General features: G+C 34.9%; 1 protein-coding gene across 15 annotated transcripts in view; it reads left to right on the top strand.

The window, feature by feature from the left end:
* The window catches only part of fan1 (FANCD2 and FANCI associated nuclease 1), a 37,163-nt gene that overhangs the window by 17,082 nt on the left and 3,568 nt on the right, over positions 1-16,513 (top strand). For 6 of the 15 annotated variants that reach the window (NM_001045081.2, XM_073929310.1, XM_073929297.1 and 3 more), the window contains 10 exon segments: positions 3,937-4,077; positions 4,439-4,631; positions 7,056-7,289; positions 8,964-9,095; positions 9,643-9,751; positions 10,479-10,598; positions 10,707-10,871; positions 13,167-13,335; positions 15,070-15,173; positions 15,285-15,479. In NM_001045081.2, coding sequence (NP_001038546.2) covers positions 3,937-4,077; positions 4,439-4,631; positions 7,056-7,289; positions 8,964-9,095; positions 9,643-9,751; positions 10,479-10,598; positions 10,707-10,871; positions 13,167-13,335; positions 15,070-15,173; positions 15,285-15,479 — 1,562 coding nt within the window. 15 annotated transcript variants of the gene reach the window in all.

Raw genomic sequence — 16,513 nt, 5'->3', positions numbered from 1 at the left:
AATATTAATAATAATGGATATAATAAATTTAAATAATAATTGCACTGTGCAGTGTACTAAATATTTTTATTCGGCTACATAACTGAAAAACTATTTCATAACAATTTTCATAATTTTTACTGCTATTTCATATTATACAACATCTAAATGTAGCGCGGGGCCTGCGCTCGATACCAAGGAGTGGGGCTGTGTGTAGCGCCTTTAGCGTGTCAATCAATAACCAAAAGCAAGTTCATATTATAAATATATCTTTAATGATACTTATTGAAAATTCATTTAATCTTACCCCTTGTATAGATTTTTTAGTTGCACCATTAAAAAACAGAGCACTCTAGAGCCCTGCAATACTTTGTAATTAAATAAAGTTTTTTTTTGTTTTTTTTTTCTAGAAAACTGTTTTCGGAATATTTTGTCTATTAAGGAACGCAAGAACAGAACCGAAAAAATATAAATTCTGCTCAGAGTGAACCGATTGGATTTTCTTTTCTTTTTTTTTTTTTTTTTTTTTTTAGCCCTGATTATATGCCTGAATAGTAAATGTATAAATTTACTCATTCTTAATGATCTTAAAAAACACCAATTATTCTTAGACAGTTTGTAAATAATGCAATACTTCATTTAGTTATGAAAAATGAATTATAAACAAAGTATGAAAACACAAAAATTGAGCACATTACACATGCTTATAAGTCAACAATAGAGCATCTAGCTGTGTTTATAAACTGCTTACTATTAATGTAGAGTTAATGCTTAACAAATGATGTCTATTTGGAGTTTTGGTGGCTTGGTTATATGATGAAGGTCTCTGTGCATTTGTGGGGTTCAGTTCTTTATAAATATATTTTTAAATATTTTTAATGTTTTTTTTTTTTCAAATAGTTAAAATACGACAGAAACAGAAATAGAACATACTGGTGGGTTTTAAGAGTTTACCCAAATGTACATTATATTATTAATTACTTGCCCTCATCTCACTCTAATCCCCTGAGACCTTCATTTATCTTCAGACTCAAAGGAAGATAACTTAGATGAAGTGCAAGAACTCCTCATCCTCCATAGACAGCAAGGGATTGAAACAATATGAAGGAGAGGAATTAATAACAGAATCTTCATTTTGAGGTGAACTAACCGTTTAATATTGTTTGCTATTGCACTTAACTAAATGTGTATACAGACATGGAAGAGTTATGTGGAAGCTTGAGAGTTTCATGGATTTTGTGTTTACTGTTTTTTTGTGTTTAAAGGTTTTGTGGAAATTATTTATAATAAATATAACATTTATTAAATCTATTCTGGACCATTTCCTGTTTGGATCTTGAGGTTCCTTCTGTATTCAAATTACATATTTTATAAACTGACCTGCTCTTCAAATGAAAATTCTAAAGCAGTTTACTGTCAAATTACTTGATTGAGGTTTAAAATTTAATATTAGTAAGGGTGCTGATCTGATCCCCACGTTGCCTAAAAACCGGTAATGTGTGTGTAGAACTGGTCCTTACTTTTACTAAAAAACGGTAATGTGTGTGTAGACCTGGTCCTTACTTTGACTCAAAACCAGTGATGTGTGTGTAGATCTGGTCCCTACTTTGACTCAAAACCAGTGATGTGTGTGTAGACCTGGTCCTTACTTTGACTCAATACCGTTAATGTGTGTGTAGACCTGGTCCTTACTTTGACTCAATACCAGTAATGTGTGTGTAGATCTTGTCCTTACTTTGACTCAATACCGGTAATGTGTGTGTAGATCTGGTCCTTACTTTGACTCAATACCGGTAATGTGTGTGTAGACCTGGTCCCTACTTTGACTCAATACCAGTAATGTGTATCTGGAACTGGTCCTTACTTTGTCTCAAAACCAGTAAAGTGTGTGTAGAATTGGTCCCCACTTTGTCTAAAAATCGGTTGTGTATGTGGCGGACCCCACTTCTACACAAAACCTGAAATGTCCCCACAAGTGACCACTGTGTCAGGTCTAAAAAAAAATTTGCGGAATATCCAAAATCTGAAGTGATTTTATGAAATAGTTTGTGTTTTTGTGTGGCAAACTATTTTTTTTATGTCTCTAACATCATCAGAAAGGGCGGTCCCCATTACGTAACCACCGTGACAGGTGACCCCCACAATGCACAAAAACAAGTATGTGTGTGTGTGTGTGTGTGTGTGTGTGTGTGTGTGTGTGTGTGTGTGTGTGTGTATTAATAAATAAGAAAAATCTGAAGTAAAGAAATGAAACTGTAATGTAAACTACTCACCAAAATCTGGGGTTCTCCTCTCCAAGAGAAAAAAAAAACATTTATTATATGTGACTATGTAGACCTTTAGCCCTATGGACTTTTTAGATACAAACGCAAACTTGTACTATTAAAAGAAGCCGACCCAGTTTTAGTACAATTTTTAAAAGTGTATGATGATAGACATTACCAATATCCTAAATTTTAAAGGAATAGTTTAAAGTCATACAAACATTTTGAAAGCTAAACTAAATTTATTTTTATTTATAGAGCCCATATTGTACATGAAATAGGGTCATATCTTGGTTGTAAGGGTCTCCAGCAACAGTCTAATATGCATGCAAGGTCAAAAAACACTTTCATGGTCTTATAATCTGCATTTATTTTTACCTAATTATCCTATCGACTCCCATATGAATCGTCCAGTGATTCATTTGTTCAAAAACCCCTCCTTAGTGCGAAGCTAATTTGGCTGATTGGACCGATGACAGTCTGTTGCGATTAGTCGACACTGATTGCCTTATGTGACAGACAGAGTGAAATGCCCAGCAGCTAATCAACAAAATAGAAGTAGTCACAGAGCATACACGCTCAATAGTGTAAGGCGTGGAGTTTAGCTGCCAGTGGGTGAATGTAAATACAGACGATGGACTTGAAAATACAGACGACTAACTATTTTATTGAGCAAAAACTCCCAAGAACTTGCGAGATCTCCTAGCTTGTCACATTCTGCTCTTTTCACAGAAACACACACACACACACACACACACACATATTGCCCTTGTCCTCGAGCACACGTCCACACACACACTTAACCCTCCTCCAGACGACATTGCGCACACACATAACCTTCCTTTGGACGACAACGTGCGCGCGCGCACACACACACACACACACACACACACACATTACCCTCCTCCATGGGAACGTAAACAAAGCAGCACACGTCGCGTTTTTAATGTGGCTTTGCACGCGATATGAGAATATAGCCAGTTAACCTGATACAGTACACGCGGTTACAAGTAACAAAACACAACTAAATACATTTGCAAGCTAGAGTAAACGAGGCAAAAACTTTAATCGCACGTACTTACACTTGAGAAATGGATGAAGAAACTGATCATGTCCTGACATGTCGATCATTACTAGTTACTGATCCTTCCTTTAACAAACAAATTATTCTTTGTAGCATGTAGTTTCCAGTAGTTTCCAACTGCTCAAAGCTGGGCTTATGCTGAGGTTTCATCTTTGGGTAGAGACTCAATAATATCCATCTTCAGTGTGACTTCAATCGACCGGCATGTTTGTGTGTGTGTGTGTGTGTGGGTTTCTGTGTTAGAGGGCAGGGCCGCAGGTTTCAAATCTCCCGGGTTTGCGCGTGCACGTGAATAACTTTGTTGTCACGTCATGGCGAAACACCTAATGACTCGGTATCAAGACGGCTCGTTTGAAGCACTATGAGTCGACTCTTTTATAGCTGAATCAACAGTTTTAACACTGTACACTTACAGATTTAAGCCTTAGCTGGATATTTCACTTTACTTAGAGCTGTGTTACACACTACATAGAGGTGCATTTTCAAAAATCCATAATATGGGCTCTTTTATATTAATAACATGAGGGTGAGAAATTAATAACATAATTTTTTATTTTGAGTTAACTAAACCTTTGTACTAATAAATACCTGCCTCTCCCTTTCCTCTAGTACCTGGTCAGATGCTTTATGTCCGTCTGTTTCAAAGGAAGCTGAAGTGGCTTCAGGTCTGTAAGGTGGAATACACAGAGATCAGCACAGATCTCAGACCTGTCGTTCAAGAGCTTGTCGCATGTGGCTTCCTACAGACAGGTGAGTAGTGTTATAATTCTCCTAAAAATGTAAAGTCTGTCATTATTCACTCATCTTCTACTTGTTCAAAACCTGTTTGAGTTTCTTATTTTGAAGATGTTCTAAAGAAAGTTGGAATAAAGCAGACATTGACTTCCATAGTACTTTTTGTTCCTACTATGCATGTCAAACGCTTACATTCTTCAGATTAGCTTGTTTTGCGATCAGCAGAAGAATAAATTCATAAAAGTTTACAACTAACTTGAGTGTGAGTAAATGATAAAAGAATTTTTCAGTTTTTCAGGTAAACCCCCTTTGAGTAAATAGTTATAAATGTACAGAAGGCAACATTTTACTACCTTTGAGTTCTTCCTTGTGACAGAATCTGAGCTTCATGATCTCCACGAAGTTTTGGATCTGCTTCCGGCACCAGAGCTTAGAAACCTGGCCAAAACATTTCACCTTGGCCGTGGAGGGAGTCAGAAACAGCAGTTGGTGGAGGGTTTGCTCCAGCTGGGGAAACAGCGATCTCTCTTTGCTGGTCAAAACAACACAGCTGCAGTCATTCTCAAGAGGTACCACAGTAGAGTGATTTTAGCCAGAGATTTGTTATACACCATTCATGAGGTAGTTGTGGCCTGGTTAGACAGTCTTTAATTAAAAAAAGTAATTAATTAGTAATTACATCATTATAAATTTATTTCATAATTACTATGTTTAAAAAGTCATTTATTAAGTCAATAAGAATTACTTGACTAAATACTATTTAAATAAAAAAAAAATTAAATCTAAAAAAAATTTTAATCTAAAAGCCTATATAAGCACAAAGACAATCTAAAAGGATCTTTTTTAATACATTGAGTCACACATTGCATAAGCATTTTAATAACAGACATAACATTTAGTTAACAAACAGAATTACTCTGAAAAACAAAGAAAAATGTATCATTTTATGCTCAATGAAACAATCAAAACAATATCACCATATTCAAATACATAAAGTATATTGTAATTGATGTTGTTTTGCAAGAAGTAAATTCAATGTAAACTGAAATAAAAGATAAAAACATTGTGTTTTTCAGGTTTGAAAATGAAAACTTAAATAAAAAACTAAAATAAACATTTAAAAAATAAATAATAAAAATAAACAATTAATAAAACATATAGTTAAACACAACATAATTGCTAACACATTGAAATAAATTGATATAAGTTGGAAACCCAAAAAATATAATAAACACTAAAAAAGTATCTCAGTGGCACTGAACTTTATATTCAGCAAAATATACTATATACAGAGTATACCCCATTTTGAAAATGAATATTTTTCTCCATTTTTCAGTGAATAAAGGCAATGTATATTGATGCATTTGAACAAAACAGATTTATTAAACAGATATATTTATTAAATAATATTTTAGTCACAAAACTTCTTTAGAAATGCAAAGATGACACAATTAAATTCAAGCAAAATATTGGGGAAATTTTTTTAATTACAACATTTCAACAAAATTGTATAATATTTTTGTTTTTGTTGATTTTTGCTATTTTTGAAAATTTGATATAATATTTTTCTATAACATAAATTTGTGTACTAGTTTTTTAACTGTTATTGTAAGTTATTTTGTTAGATAAGCCCCAGATTTGGCTTCAGTACTGACTAAAACAAAGTATATGCACAAATATAATATAGTAATGCTTTCAATAGAAAAATATTAATTGAAATGATAGATTTGTGGGGGTATACTCGTATATGATGAACACTATATATTACAAAAAAAGTAAACGGCACAAATGTTTTCAATATTAATAAAAAAAATAAGTGCTTATTTAAGAGATAATTAGCAATGAAGACTGAACTAAAGACTCTTAAAGTTTAGTTTTGCATCACAGTAAATATAGTAGTCGCGCCAATGCATTTATTTGGTTAGAATTTGATTAAAAGCTTTACTATTTTGATAAGACTTACTTTATGCTTAATTTATACTTATGAATTTTAATTGTCTTTTCACAAGAATAAAATACATTTTGCTGTAATTCTGACTTAAATGCAGGCTATAATATACAGAAGTGTATCATATCTTTACAGAACAAATATCTTTTGATAAGTAATGTTCTGTACAATACTTGACAAAAGTCTTGTCGCCTATCCAAGTTTTAGCAACACCAAATAATAACTTGACTTCTAGTTGATCATTTGGTATCTGAAGTGGCTTATATGAAAGGCAAAGGCCTCTAGATTACGCTTATTTTACCAAAATAAAATATGATCATGCCTTGATTTTTAATTATTTAATTTGGAGAGTAATGCCTGACTTTGCTTTGTCAAAAGTCTTGTCACTTAACAGAAATAATGTACACTATAGAATCTTAAGTCATAGTGCAGTGGAAAAGGAATTAATATTGTGTATGACTCCCGTGAGCTTGGACGACTGCATCCATACATCTCTGAAATGACTCAAATAACTTATAAATAAAGTCATCTGGAATGACAAAGAAAGCGTTTTTGCAGGACTTTCAGAGTTCATCAAGATTTTTTGGATGCACCTTGACCTTCTTTGCTTTCAGGAACTTTGATGTGGAAACTGGAGTATGAAAAAGAGCGCTATCCCGCTGAAGAACTTGCCCTCTCTTGTAGTTTCTAATGTAATGGGCAGCACAAATGTCTTGATACCTCAGATTGTTGATGATGCCATCCAGATCTCTAGCACGCACCCATACTGAATGTAATCTCAAACCATGGTTTTTCCTTCACTAAACTTTACTGATTTCTGTGAGAATCTTGCGTCCATGTGGGTTCCAGTGGCTCTTCTGCAGTAGTTGTGATGATTGAGATGCAGTTTAATAGATGATTTTTTGAAAAAATCTACTTTCTGCCACTTTTCCAAATGATCAACTAGTCAAGTTTCTATTTGTTGCTCTTACAACTCGGATCGACGACAAGACGTTTTGTCAGGTAGTGTAAGTGAACTGTACACTTCAGCTTGTTTTTTTTCCAGGGCTAAGCAGGCTGCAGGCTCCTGTGTGCGTCTGTGCCGCAGCTCTCGTGTTGTGTTTTCCCGGGTCCTGCTCCTCTTCACCCTCACAGACACTTTAGAGGAGGAGGATTTGGCTTCTGGAGGGCAGGGGCAGCTCTACACCATTCTGCTGGTCAATTCTGGTCGTCTGGCTTTCCCAGAGTACACCGTACATCGCTCAGCCAGACTCTTTAAGGACAGGGATGACCTCATCAGGTTAGTTTTACATTTATTTTTTAATAATTCTTTGCAGTGTAGGTGTATCCCACAGGCCATAATGAGTCACATTTCACTCCTAATTTAGAAGAAGTAAAAACTGTATATATTTTTGACTGAACATTGTCATACTTGTCTGTGTTAGGAGTACTTTTTAACGATAATTATGTGCAGTTTTTATAATACTATTTATCATAATAAAAATGTCAAATGCAAAAAGACATTAATATTATGCAAATTAAACAAAATGAAGAGACCACAATGAAGTGTGTATTGAACTTACTAGGTATATATTTGAGCAAAATGTTATTATATGTTATTTTTTATAAAACTCTGATAACATTTCTTCTAAATTTCAAATATAAGGATTGTTATTTAGCGATTTTTCTGGTTGAAATTGAGGGCTGCTCGTTGGCGCAGTGGGTAGCACGATCTCCTCACAGCAAGGCATTTCTGTGTGGAGTTAGCATGTTCTCCCCGTTTGCTTGGGTTTTCTACTTGTGCTCTGGTTTTCCCCAAAGTCCAAAGACATGCACTATAGGTGAATTGGGTGGGCTAAATTGGAAGTAGTGTATTCGTAAATGCAAGAGTGTATGGTTGTTTCCCAGTGTTGGGTTGGGTTGGGTCGGCTGGAAGGGCATTGGCTGCGTAAAACGTGCTAAATAAGTTGGCTGTTCTTTTCACTGTGGCGACCTCTGGTAAATAAAGGGATTAAGCAGAAAAGAAAATGAATGAATTAATAAATGAATGGTTGAAATTGGCAATTGGTCAAAACGACAGATGTCTTCATTTGTTGGTATTGAAAATCAGGGTTATTCTGCCAAATATTAATGTCTTAACAGTTGTATTGTTGGACCAGTGTTTCTCAACTGGTGGGTTGGGTCGCGGGAACATTTTCAGTGGGTCGCGGAGTGTAAGGTCAAAAAAACAACAAAAGTTATCACTTTTACTTATTTTGCTTAAACCGGACCTTTATTTTGAAATGCATGCACGACAACCCTACCGTTTGACATGGGAAATTTCATTTAATTTTTGCAACAAATTTGTCGATTAGCAAGTACGACCCCGAATATGTAAAGTATGGATATATATATATATATAGACGACAAAAAAGACTTAAAGCGTCAATGTCATGTGTACTGAGATGCTCTCATAAGAGAGCATGAAACCTTCTGAATTAAACAACATTTAGAAACCAGAAAACCTGTTTTATTACCAGTTTATTATTAATAGTATTTTTTGTTTTTATTTTGTAATATTTCTATAATTTGATCCATTTTGTTAAAAGACAGCAATAAAATATTGTTTATTTGTAAGTCTTGGTGAATTTATTATAATGTATCTGTCACTACTAGTTTATGAACAAACAAATAACAAATACAAATAACAAATAAATACAAATTAAGTATAATTCCTAAAATTGTATTATAGTTTCTAAAAATTTGGGTCGCGGCTTGATGACAATGTAAAAATGTGGGTCCCATGGCTAAACCAGTTGAGAACCCCTGCTTTAGATGTATGGCCATGTATGGCTCACTAAATGCGATGTATACTGTAAATACACATTACATTGTATTACATTACATTACATTACATTACATTATGTTCTATAACTATTATGATTGATTCTGTTAATGATATCATTGAGAAATGTTTGATTATTCTTCTGCACAGATATGAAACTGCGATGCGTGCGCTTCAGGAAGTGATTGCTGCAATGCAGTCGGGCAGCTGGGAAGACGCCTATGACCTCTATACTACAGCAATGGCCGCCTGGCAGGAGATTAAAGATTCCTGTGACTTAAAGTAATTTGTTCATTTAATTTCTTCACAATTATTGAGTTATAATTAGGCATGGGATGATAACCGTTTTCAAGGTATACTGCTTTTTGGTAAACTCAAGGTTTTAAAACTGCCAAAACTTTCTGCTATACCGTTCCTCTGATAAATAAAAGTTTTCTTTTTATGTTTTCTTTTGTTTGTTTGTTTGTTTGTTTGTTTAGGACAACAGTATCTCTAGCAGAAAAGATATTCAAAGATACCGTTTTAAATTGTGGAAAAATCTGTATTTTTGAATCTAATGATGACGAAATCAGTGCAGAAGTCGATCATTCATTTGAATTATTTAGCCTGACATTTTTACTGCTTCAAAATATTTGAAAATGTTTATTAAACTAAGCTATATTGTGTTCAAATGGGGAAAAATATGATATTTTTATTCAAGGTTATCATGCCATCAGAATCTTACACCGGCCCGTGCCTAGTTATAATGAATGAGTGATATAGAATAAGATATAATTTGATGATAAGAAAAATATTATATATTATATAATTATGTATGAATATTTTGCAGTCATCAAGAACAGCTGCCTGTGTTTCTGCGCTGTTTCACTGTGGGCTGGACCTACACTCGCATACTTTCTCGTGGAGTTGAGATTTTGCAGAGACTTAAGCGCTACGAGGTAGGAGGAAACAGAAAATATAGAAAAATGTATATTCAATGCCTTTGTATGCTACCCCGCAAAAGTTTATGGTCAGTACAATTTTAAAAAAATATTTTAATGAATGTTTTTCTGCTTACCATTTTTGGCTTTATCTAATAAAAATACATACTTTTTTTTTTTAAAGACTTTTTTAGTTTCTTTGATTCGAAACTGAATTTTCAAATACTTCAGAAATTAATATTATGATCTGCTGCTTGGGAAACATTTATTATGATAAACTTAAGTGTACTGAAAGATATAGAGGTGTATAAAGGTTATTTCTCAGCCCAGGGGGTTTTCTTTACCTGTTTGTTTTTATTCATTTAATTAAATTCTTATGTGTTGGCTTTGTTCTGTAATAAGTAAACAATCACAAAAAAGAAACATTTATTTTTTGTTTTATGATTATTTATTTATTGCAGAACAAAGCCAGCATACATAGCTTGCAACAACTATATACAAGCCAGGGTTTGCATTAAATGAAAATGCTTTTTTTAAATGAAATAAATCAATAACAATAAACAGGAAAAAGAAAAATAATAAATTGTAATAATATTTCACAGTTGTAGTCTTTTTACTGTGTTATTGACCAAATAAATACATCCTTGCCGAGCAGAATAGGCTTTTTTTTTTTAAATACAATGATCCAAACACCAGAAGGGTCGTGTATATTGATTTTTGTTCATTATCTTTACACACTTTACAGGATGCAGTAGAGCAGCTGAGAAATCTCCTGTCTCAGTCGGTGTATTGTGTAGACAGTAGGGGGCGCTGGTGGGACAGGCTTGCTCTCAATCTCCAGCAACACCTGAAACAGCATGAGCAGGTACCTCCACTCATTGTAGATGAATGTAAACAGACGAATGTTACTTTTGAATACTATACACAAATATTTCTTTAGTTCACTGATTCATTTTGACATATTTGTATCAAGGCCATCGGTGCTATCCGGGATGGACTGAATGACCCTCTGGCCCGAACAGGACATAAGTTGTCACTTTACCAGCGAGCTTCACGAATGAAGGAGTCTGCTAGCTTGAAGAAGTATCGTCTGTTGCTCCGGGATCTGCCTACTGTCCACGTACAGGATGTCACTCATGTGAGTAGAATATTAGTTTTATTTTATTTTATGTGCTATTTAAGTATATTAAGTATTTTGAATTATTATTTTTTTATTATTAGTTGTTTTTAATAATTTTATTGACATTTGTTGTAATAATTATTTTATAATGGTAACTAATTAGCTAAAAAGGATAACATTTTAAGATTTTTTTAGGCTTTTAATAATTATAAAAATGTATAATTAATTAAGAATCATAAATTTTATCATTATCATTATTTGTTTGTTTGTTTAAAAATTTATAATTTTAAAATATTATTAATATTTAATTTAATCTCTAATAAAGGGACTATGCCGACAAGAAAATGAATGAATGAATGGATTTAAAGAGCCCATATTATGGGTTTTTGAAAATTCCCTTCCATGTAGTGTGTAACACACCTCTAAGTGAAGTGAAGTATCCAGCTAAGGCTTAAATCTGTAAGTGTACAGTGTTTAAAACTGTTGATTCATCTATAAAAGAGTCGACTCATAGTGCTTCAAACGAGTCGCCTTGATATTGATTCATTAGGCGTTTCGCCATGACGTACGAACGAAACCAAGTTATTCACGTGCACGCGCAAACCCGGGAGATTTCAAACCTGAGGCCCCGCCCTCTGATGCAGAAACCCAGACACACACACACACACCCACACACACCCACAAACACACGCACACAAACATGCCGGTCGATTGAAGTCACACTGCAGATGGATATATTGAGTCTCTACCCAAAGATGAAACCTCAGCATTATAGCCAAGCAGTTGGAAACTACTGGAAACTTCTGCAAACTACATGCTACAAAGAATACTTCATCTGCGTTTGTTTAAGGAAGGATCAGTAAAGTGTAACTTACTGATGGATGTCAGGATGGATTTTTCTTCCTCCATTTCTCAAGTGTAAGTACGTGCGATTAAAGTTACCTCGTTTACTCTAGCTTGCAAATGTATTTAGTTGTGTTTTGTTACTTGTAACCGCGTGTACTGTATCAGGTTAACTGGCTATATTCTCTTATCGCGTGCAAAGTCACGTTAGCGTCAGAAAGCCGCGTGTGTTATTCCGGTCACAAAATCCAACACGAGGTTATAGTTTGGCTGTAACTGTTAGTGCTAACTTGTTTACACTTGTTGCAATAGTTTGTTTGATACGAATAAAATATGAACTGAATAAACAAAGAGCACTGGTCGCTCACTTACCAAATCTGTAGAGACAGGACAATCAACAGCAACTAGAGCCGCGTCTTTATTTAGAGGAGACTACAATCTGGATCTCAGCGTTTGCAGATAAGAACAGCTCTCAGGTAAACAATAATCCTCCTCAGACACGTAAGTTATTGTTGTCGAGCGTTGCGTACACTGTTAATCCACGCGTGAGTCTGAGCTCTCACAGAGAGAAAATGAAAACGAAACTTAATTGCAGCAAACTATAAAAGCAACACTTCACGCTTGTTTTGCCAACACAACGTGTGTGTGTGTGTGTGTGTGTGTGTGCGTGCGCGCGTTGTCGTCCGGAGCAGGGTTAAGTGCGCGTGTGTGTGTGTGTGTGTGCACAATATGTGTGTGTGTGTCTGTGAAAAGAGCAGAGTGAGAAGCTAGGAGATCTCCTCAACTGTTTTTGGAGTTTTTGCTCAATAAAATAGTTAGTCGTCTGAAATTTCAAGTCCATAGTCTGTATTTACATTGACCCACAGGCAGCTAAAATCCACGCCTACACTATCGAGCGTGTATGAACTGCGATTACTTTTATATTGCTGATTAGCTGTTTGGCATTTCACTCTCTGACTGAAGGCAGTCGACCAATTGCAACAGACTGTCATTGGTCCAATCAGCGCAGATTAGCTTCGCGCTAAGGAGGGGTTTGGGAACAAATGAATCACTGGACGATTCATACAGGAGTCGCTGGGATAATTAGGTAAAAATAAATGCAGATTATAAGACCATGAAAGTGTTTTTTGACCTTGCATGCATATTAAACTGTTGTTGGAGACCCTTACAACCAAGATATGACCCTATTTCATGTATAATATGGGCTCTTTAATCTCTAGGGATAGAAAATGCTTCTATTATCCTCATATGTAAGTTGCTTTGAATAAAGGCATATGCTAAGTAACTAAATGTAAATGTAATTTTTTTTTTTAGACATTTTTAAATAAAATTTTAAATATCAATTTAGATCATTATTATATCTATTAATAATATTAACATATGTACAATATAACTTTTTTACTTTTTTAGTAGCTGTAGTTACCAATCTTGATGTTCAACTGGCAACATTTTAAGAGAGTGTTTTAACAGGTGACGATTCGAGGCCAGCTCTTTCCTCATGAGGGTGGTATGGGTAAATCAGTGTTCCTCCGAGCAGCCAGTGAGGATGAAGGCTCTGGAGGAGGACAAGGGACTGTGTTGATGTGTTCAGTTGAGGATCTGGCTCTGGAGCACTACAGAACACTTGGATTTGATCAAGGTCTGCCATCACATTGTTTGAGCACTCATAGTAAAGCAAATTAAAGGGACAGTTCACTCAAAGATGGATCATTAACTCAGCCTCGTGTCATTTCAAAACTTCTGAAAAAGGAGAATTTTTGAAGAGCTTACTTTGTTACTATGCAGAGATGAAAGGGGCTGAAGATGAACATCTTGTCATCTGCGCTAATAGCCTAGCTTTATTTCATTGAACATTATTGAACATTGAACATTATTGATCATTGAAAAGATTAGACTATTGCTACTTCAGTCATGTACCGACGTTTTATGAAAACTTTCACATTTCACTTTTCATTTTTCTTAAAGATATTTGACTTCAGAAGACTTCAAGTAATCATTTAGGCCCATTTTTTTTTATATAGTTTTATGGTGCTTTTAGAATTCCTAAAGCTTGAAAGCTTCTTTCAGTGCAACTGAGAAGAGGAGCACAGTGTATTCCATGAATTTATTGTTTTAAAATCTGAATTTAAAGGGCACCTATGATGAAAACCATCTTTTGTAAGCTGTTTGCACAGAACTGTGTGTCGGTATAGTGTGTCCACTGTCATATCAGGGTGATATAAAGACAATAAGTCTTTTTTTTGTTTTCTAAAATAAGATCCAAATCCCTCCTATATTGAAGCCAACCACAACGTTACATAGGAGTGTGTTTTCCCCGCCCACCGAAAGGATTGACAGCCGCGTATTAACATGTTTCTGTAGTAATGCGTATAATCATATCAACAAGACAGGACGTGAGCAAAGCAACTGGGATTAAAAGATCTGTTCAGCTTTCTGTTATCATCAATCATCATCAAATGTGATCAAGAGTGAGTTTTACACGTTTAAAACTTTTTAAAACGGTGCATGTTTGTAATGATTTACAGTGATTTTACCATCTGTACTTCATCACTACAGCCACGTCACTATAAATTATAAAAGAAGATGCTTCAATCCTGGTTTTTAATGCTAAATCAGGTTTATTTATTTAAATTGGATATCCATACAGCAGTGGGTATTACGTGTATTCTGTCACAATTGCCTTGCAAAAACAGTGCAAAGTTAAACATGCACACTGTTTCTGTGTGTTTGCGTGAACTTTGTAACAATATTGAACAAATACATCAAATAATCAAAGGTAAAGTTCTTACTGTAGTATTTTTCACAATGGTTACATGAGATCAGCTTTCTTCATGTCTGTCACTGTGCTGTTTATCTCACGCAGCCAGAGATTGAGGCCCACTCTGACATGGTGGGCGAGGAGAAGTAGCATTAAAAGCACTGGCAACAAATACAGCTACATTGTTCAGAGCAGAAATTCCAATATTCTAAAAGGTATAACAAATAATCGGATGGGTGTTTTAAGCTGAAACTTTACAGACACATTCTGGAGACACAAAAGACTTCTCTTAAATCTTGAAAAAGGAGTATAATAGGTGCCCTTTAATATTGCTGAAGTGTGATCACATATATTTAATGTAGCATCTTAAAATTTGTAAAAAAGCTGAATAATTACTTGAATTCTTTTGACTTAAATGTTAATTAATAATACCACCTGATATTTTTCTCTTTTATTACTATATAACAACACATTTGCATGCTTTTTATTCTACAACATTAGTTTTTTTTATTTAATATTGAGTGTTTTATTAATTTATTTGTTGTTGTTGTTGAAAATTCTGCACTAGTGCATGGATTTGTACATGTATTTCAAAGATCGGATTGCTGTTTTAAGGTATTCATGGAGAAGGATCTACATTTTCCACCCTGTTTGGACTCCTCATGTGGGACATCATTTTCATGGACGGGGTTCCTGATGTCTTCCTAAACCCCTACCAGGTACAGAATAATTAAGGAAAGAATGCTGTTTGATTCTCACATTAAGGGTCAGGACATGCACACACACACACACACAGGTCAATAATTTCATAACTCCCTGCCCTTTCCCAGACGTGTCCTCTGGATTTGCACACGGATTGTTTCTATGGCAGTCGGCGGGAGGCCATCGAGGCTCGTGCAGAGATGTTGCGTGAGGCATCTGTAGAGACACTGCAGGATCTGATCGCTGATGTGTGGAGCACGCAGGAGGGAAGAGTGTGTGCGCTGATAAACTGGGAGCGATTCTCCACGCCTCAGCAGGCACAGGTAATCACACACTCTATACTGCTAGTCTGTTTACACAACAACTATCTTAGTAATAGCCTTCGCCAGCTTGAATGAGGAAGCCTGTTTACAAATTGATTACTTTTCAAAAGTATAATTCAAATTGGCAATGAAGTCTGCCAATAATGGTATTGCAAATGTAATTTCTGAATCTCAACTGAGGCAAGAAATAGGCCATTCTCTTGAACTGTAGATTGTTTGTTCTGCTCTGAAAAAAAATATGTTTTGAATTTCTTTGTTGGTTTGTTTTTATTTTTGTATTTAGGTTGTGTTCACAATTGTACTTTGTTTTTCTTGGTTCATTCTATGGTGGCTGAGAGAGCTTAACATGCTGCAATTTAAGAAAACACATGCAATTACAAAAAACTAAGATATTCACCAGTTTGACAGCTGACTTGCTGCAAATCCTCACAACGCAAACATATAAAAAAAAATATGCTGCATTTTCCTACAACGTAAACAAATTAAAAAAACGCACTTCATTTTCTCACAACGCAAACAATTTACGAACACGTGCTGCATTTTCTCACAACGCAAACAAATTGATAAAATGCGCTGCATTTTCTTACAAAGCAAACAATTTACGAACACGCGCTACGTTTTCCCACAACACAAAAAGAATGGAACACAACAAATGTTTCAAGGGGGCCCATGTTTGAGGGACGCTGCTGTGCCATGACTATTGTGATCTTTAAAAGGTGAGTTTTTTTTTCTTTGTTTATTTTAACCCTTTAAGGTGCACTCCTTGAAAATATTTTTTGACCCACATCGTATATTGAATAATATGCTCGCAAAATTCTGATAAATAGTAATAAGAAATTTCAAAAAAATTGATAACCTATGGTCAACCAGGTCGTTATGATGCCTGATACTCTGATTCCTATGTCTTTAGTATTTATTAGCCTAAATAACCATAACCTAAATAGTTGGGTCTGTCACGTTTTAGGGTCTCCTTGAAACATTTACATTGTGTTGTGAGAAAATTCAGCGCATTTTTGTAAAAGTGTTTGCGTTGT

Source organism: Danio rerio, chromosome 18 (genome assembly GCF_049306965.1).
Source record: "Danio rerio strain Tuebingen ecotype United States chromosome 18, GRCz12tu, whole genome shotgun sequence".
Classification (NCBI taxonomy): Eukaryota; Metazoa; Chordata; class Actinopteri; order Cypriniformes; family Danionidae; genus Danio; species Danio rerio.
Note: the sequence above shows the minus strand (reverse complement) of the source record. Positions and strands in the feature narration are given on the sequence as shown.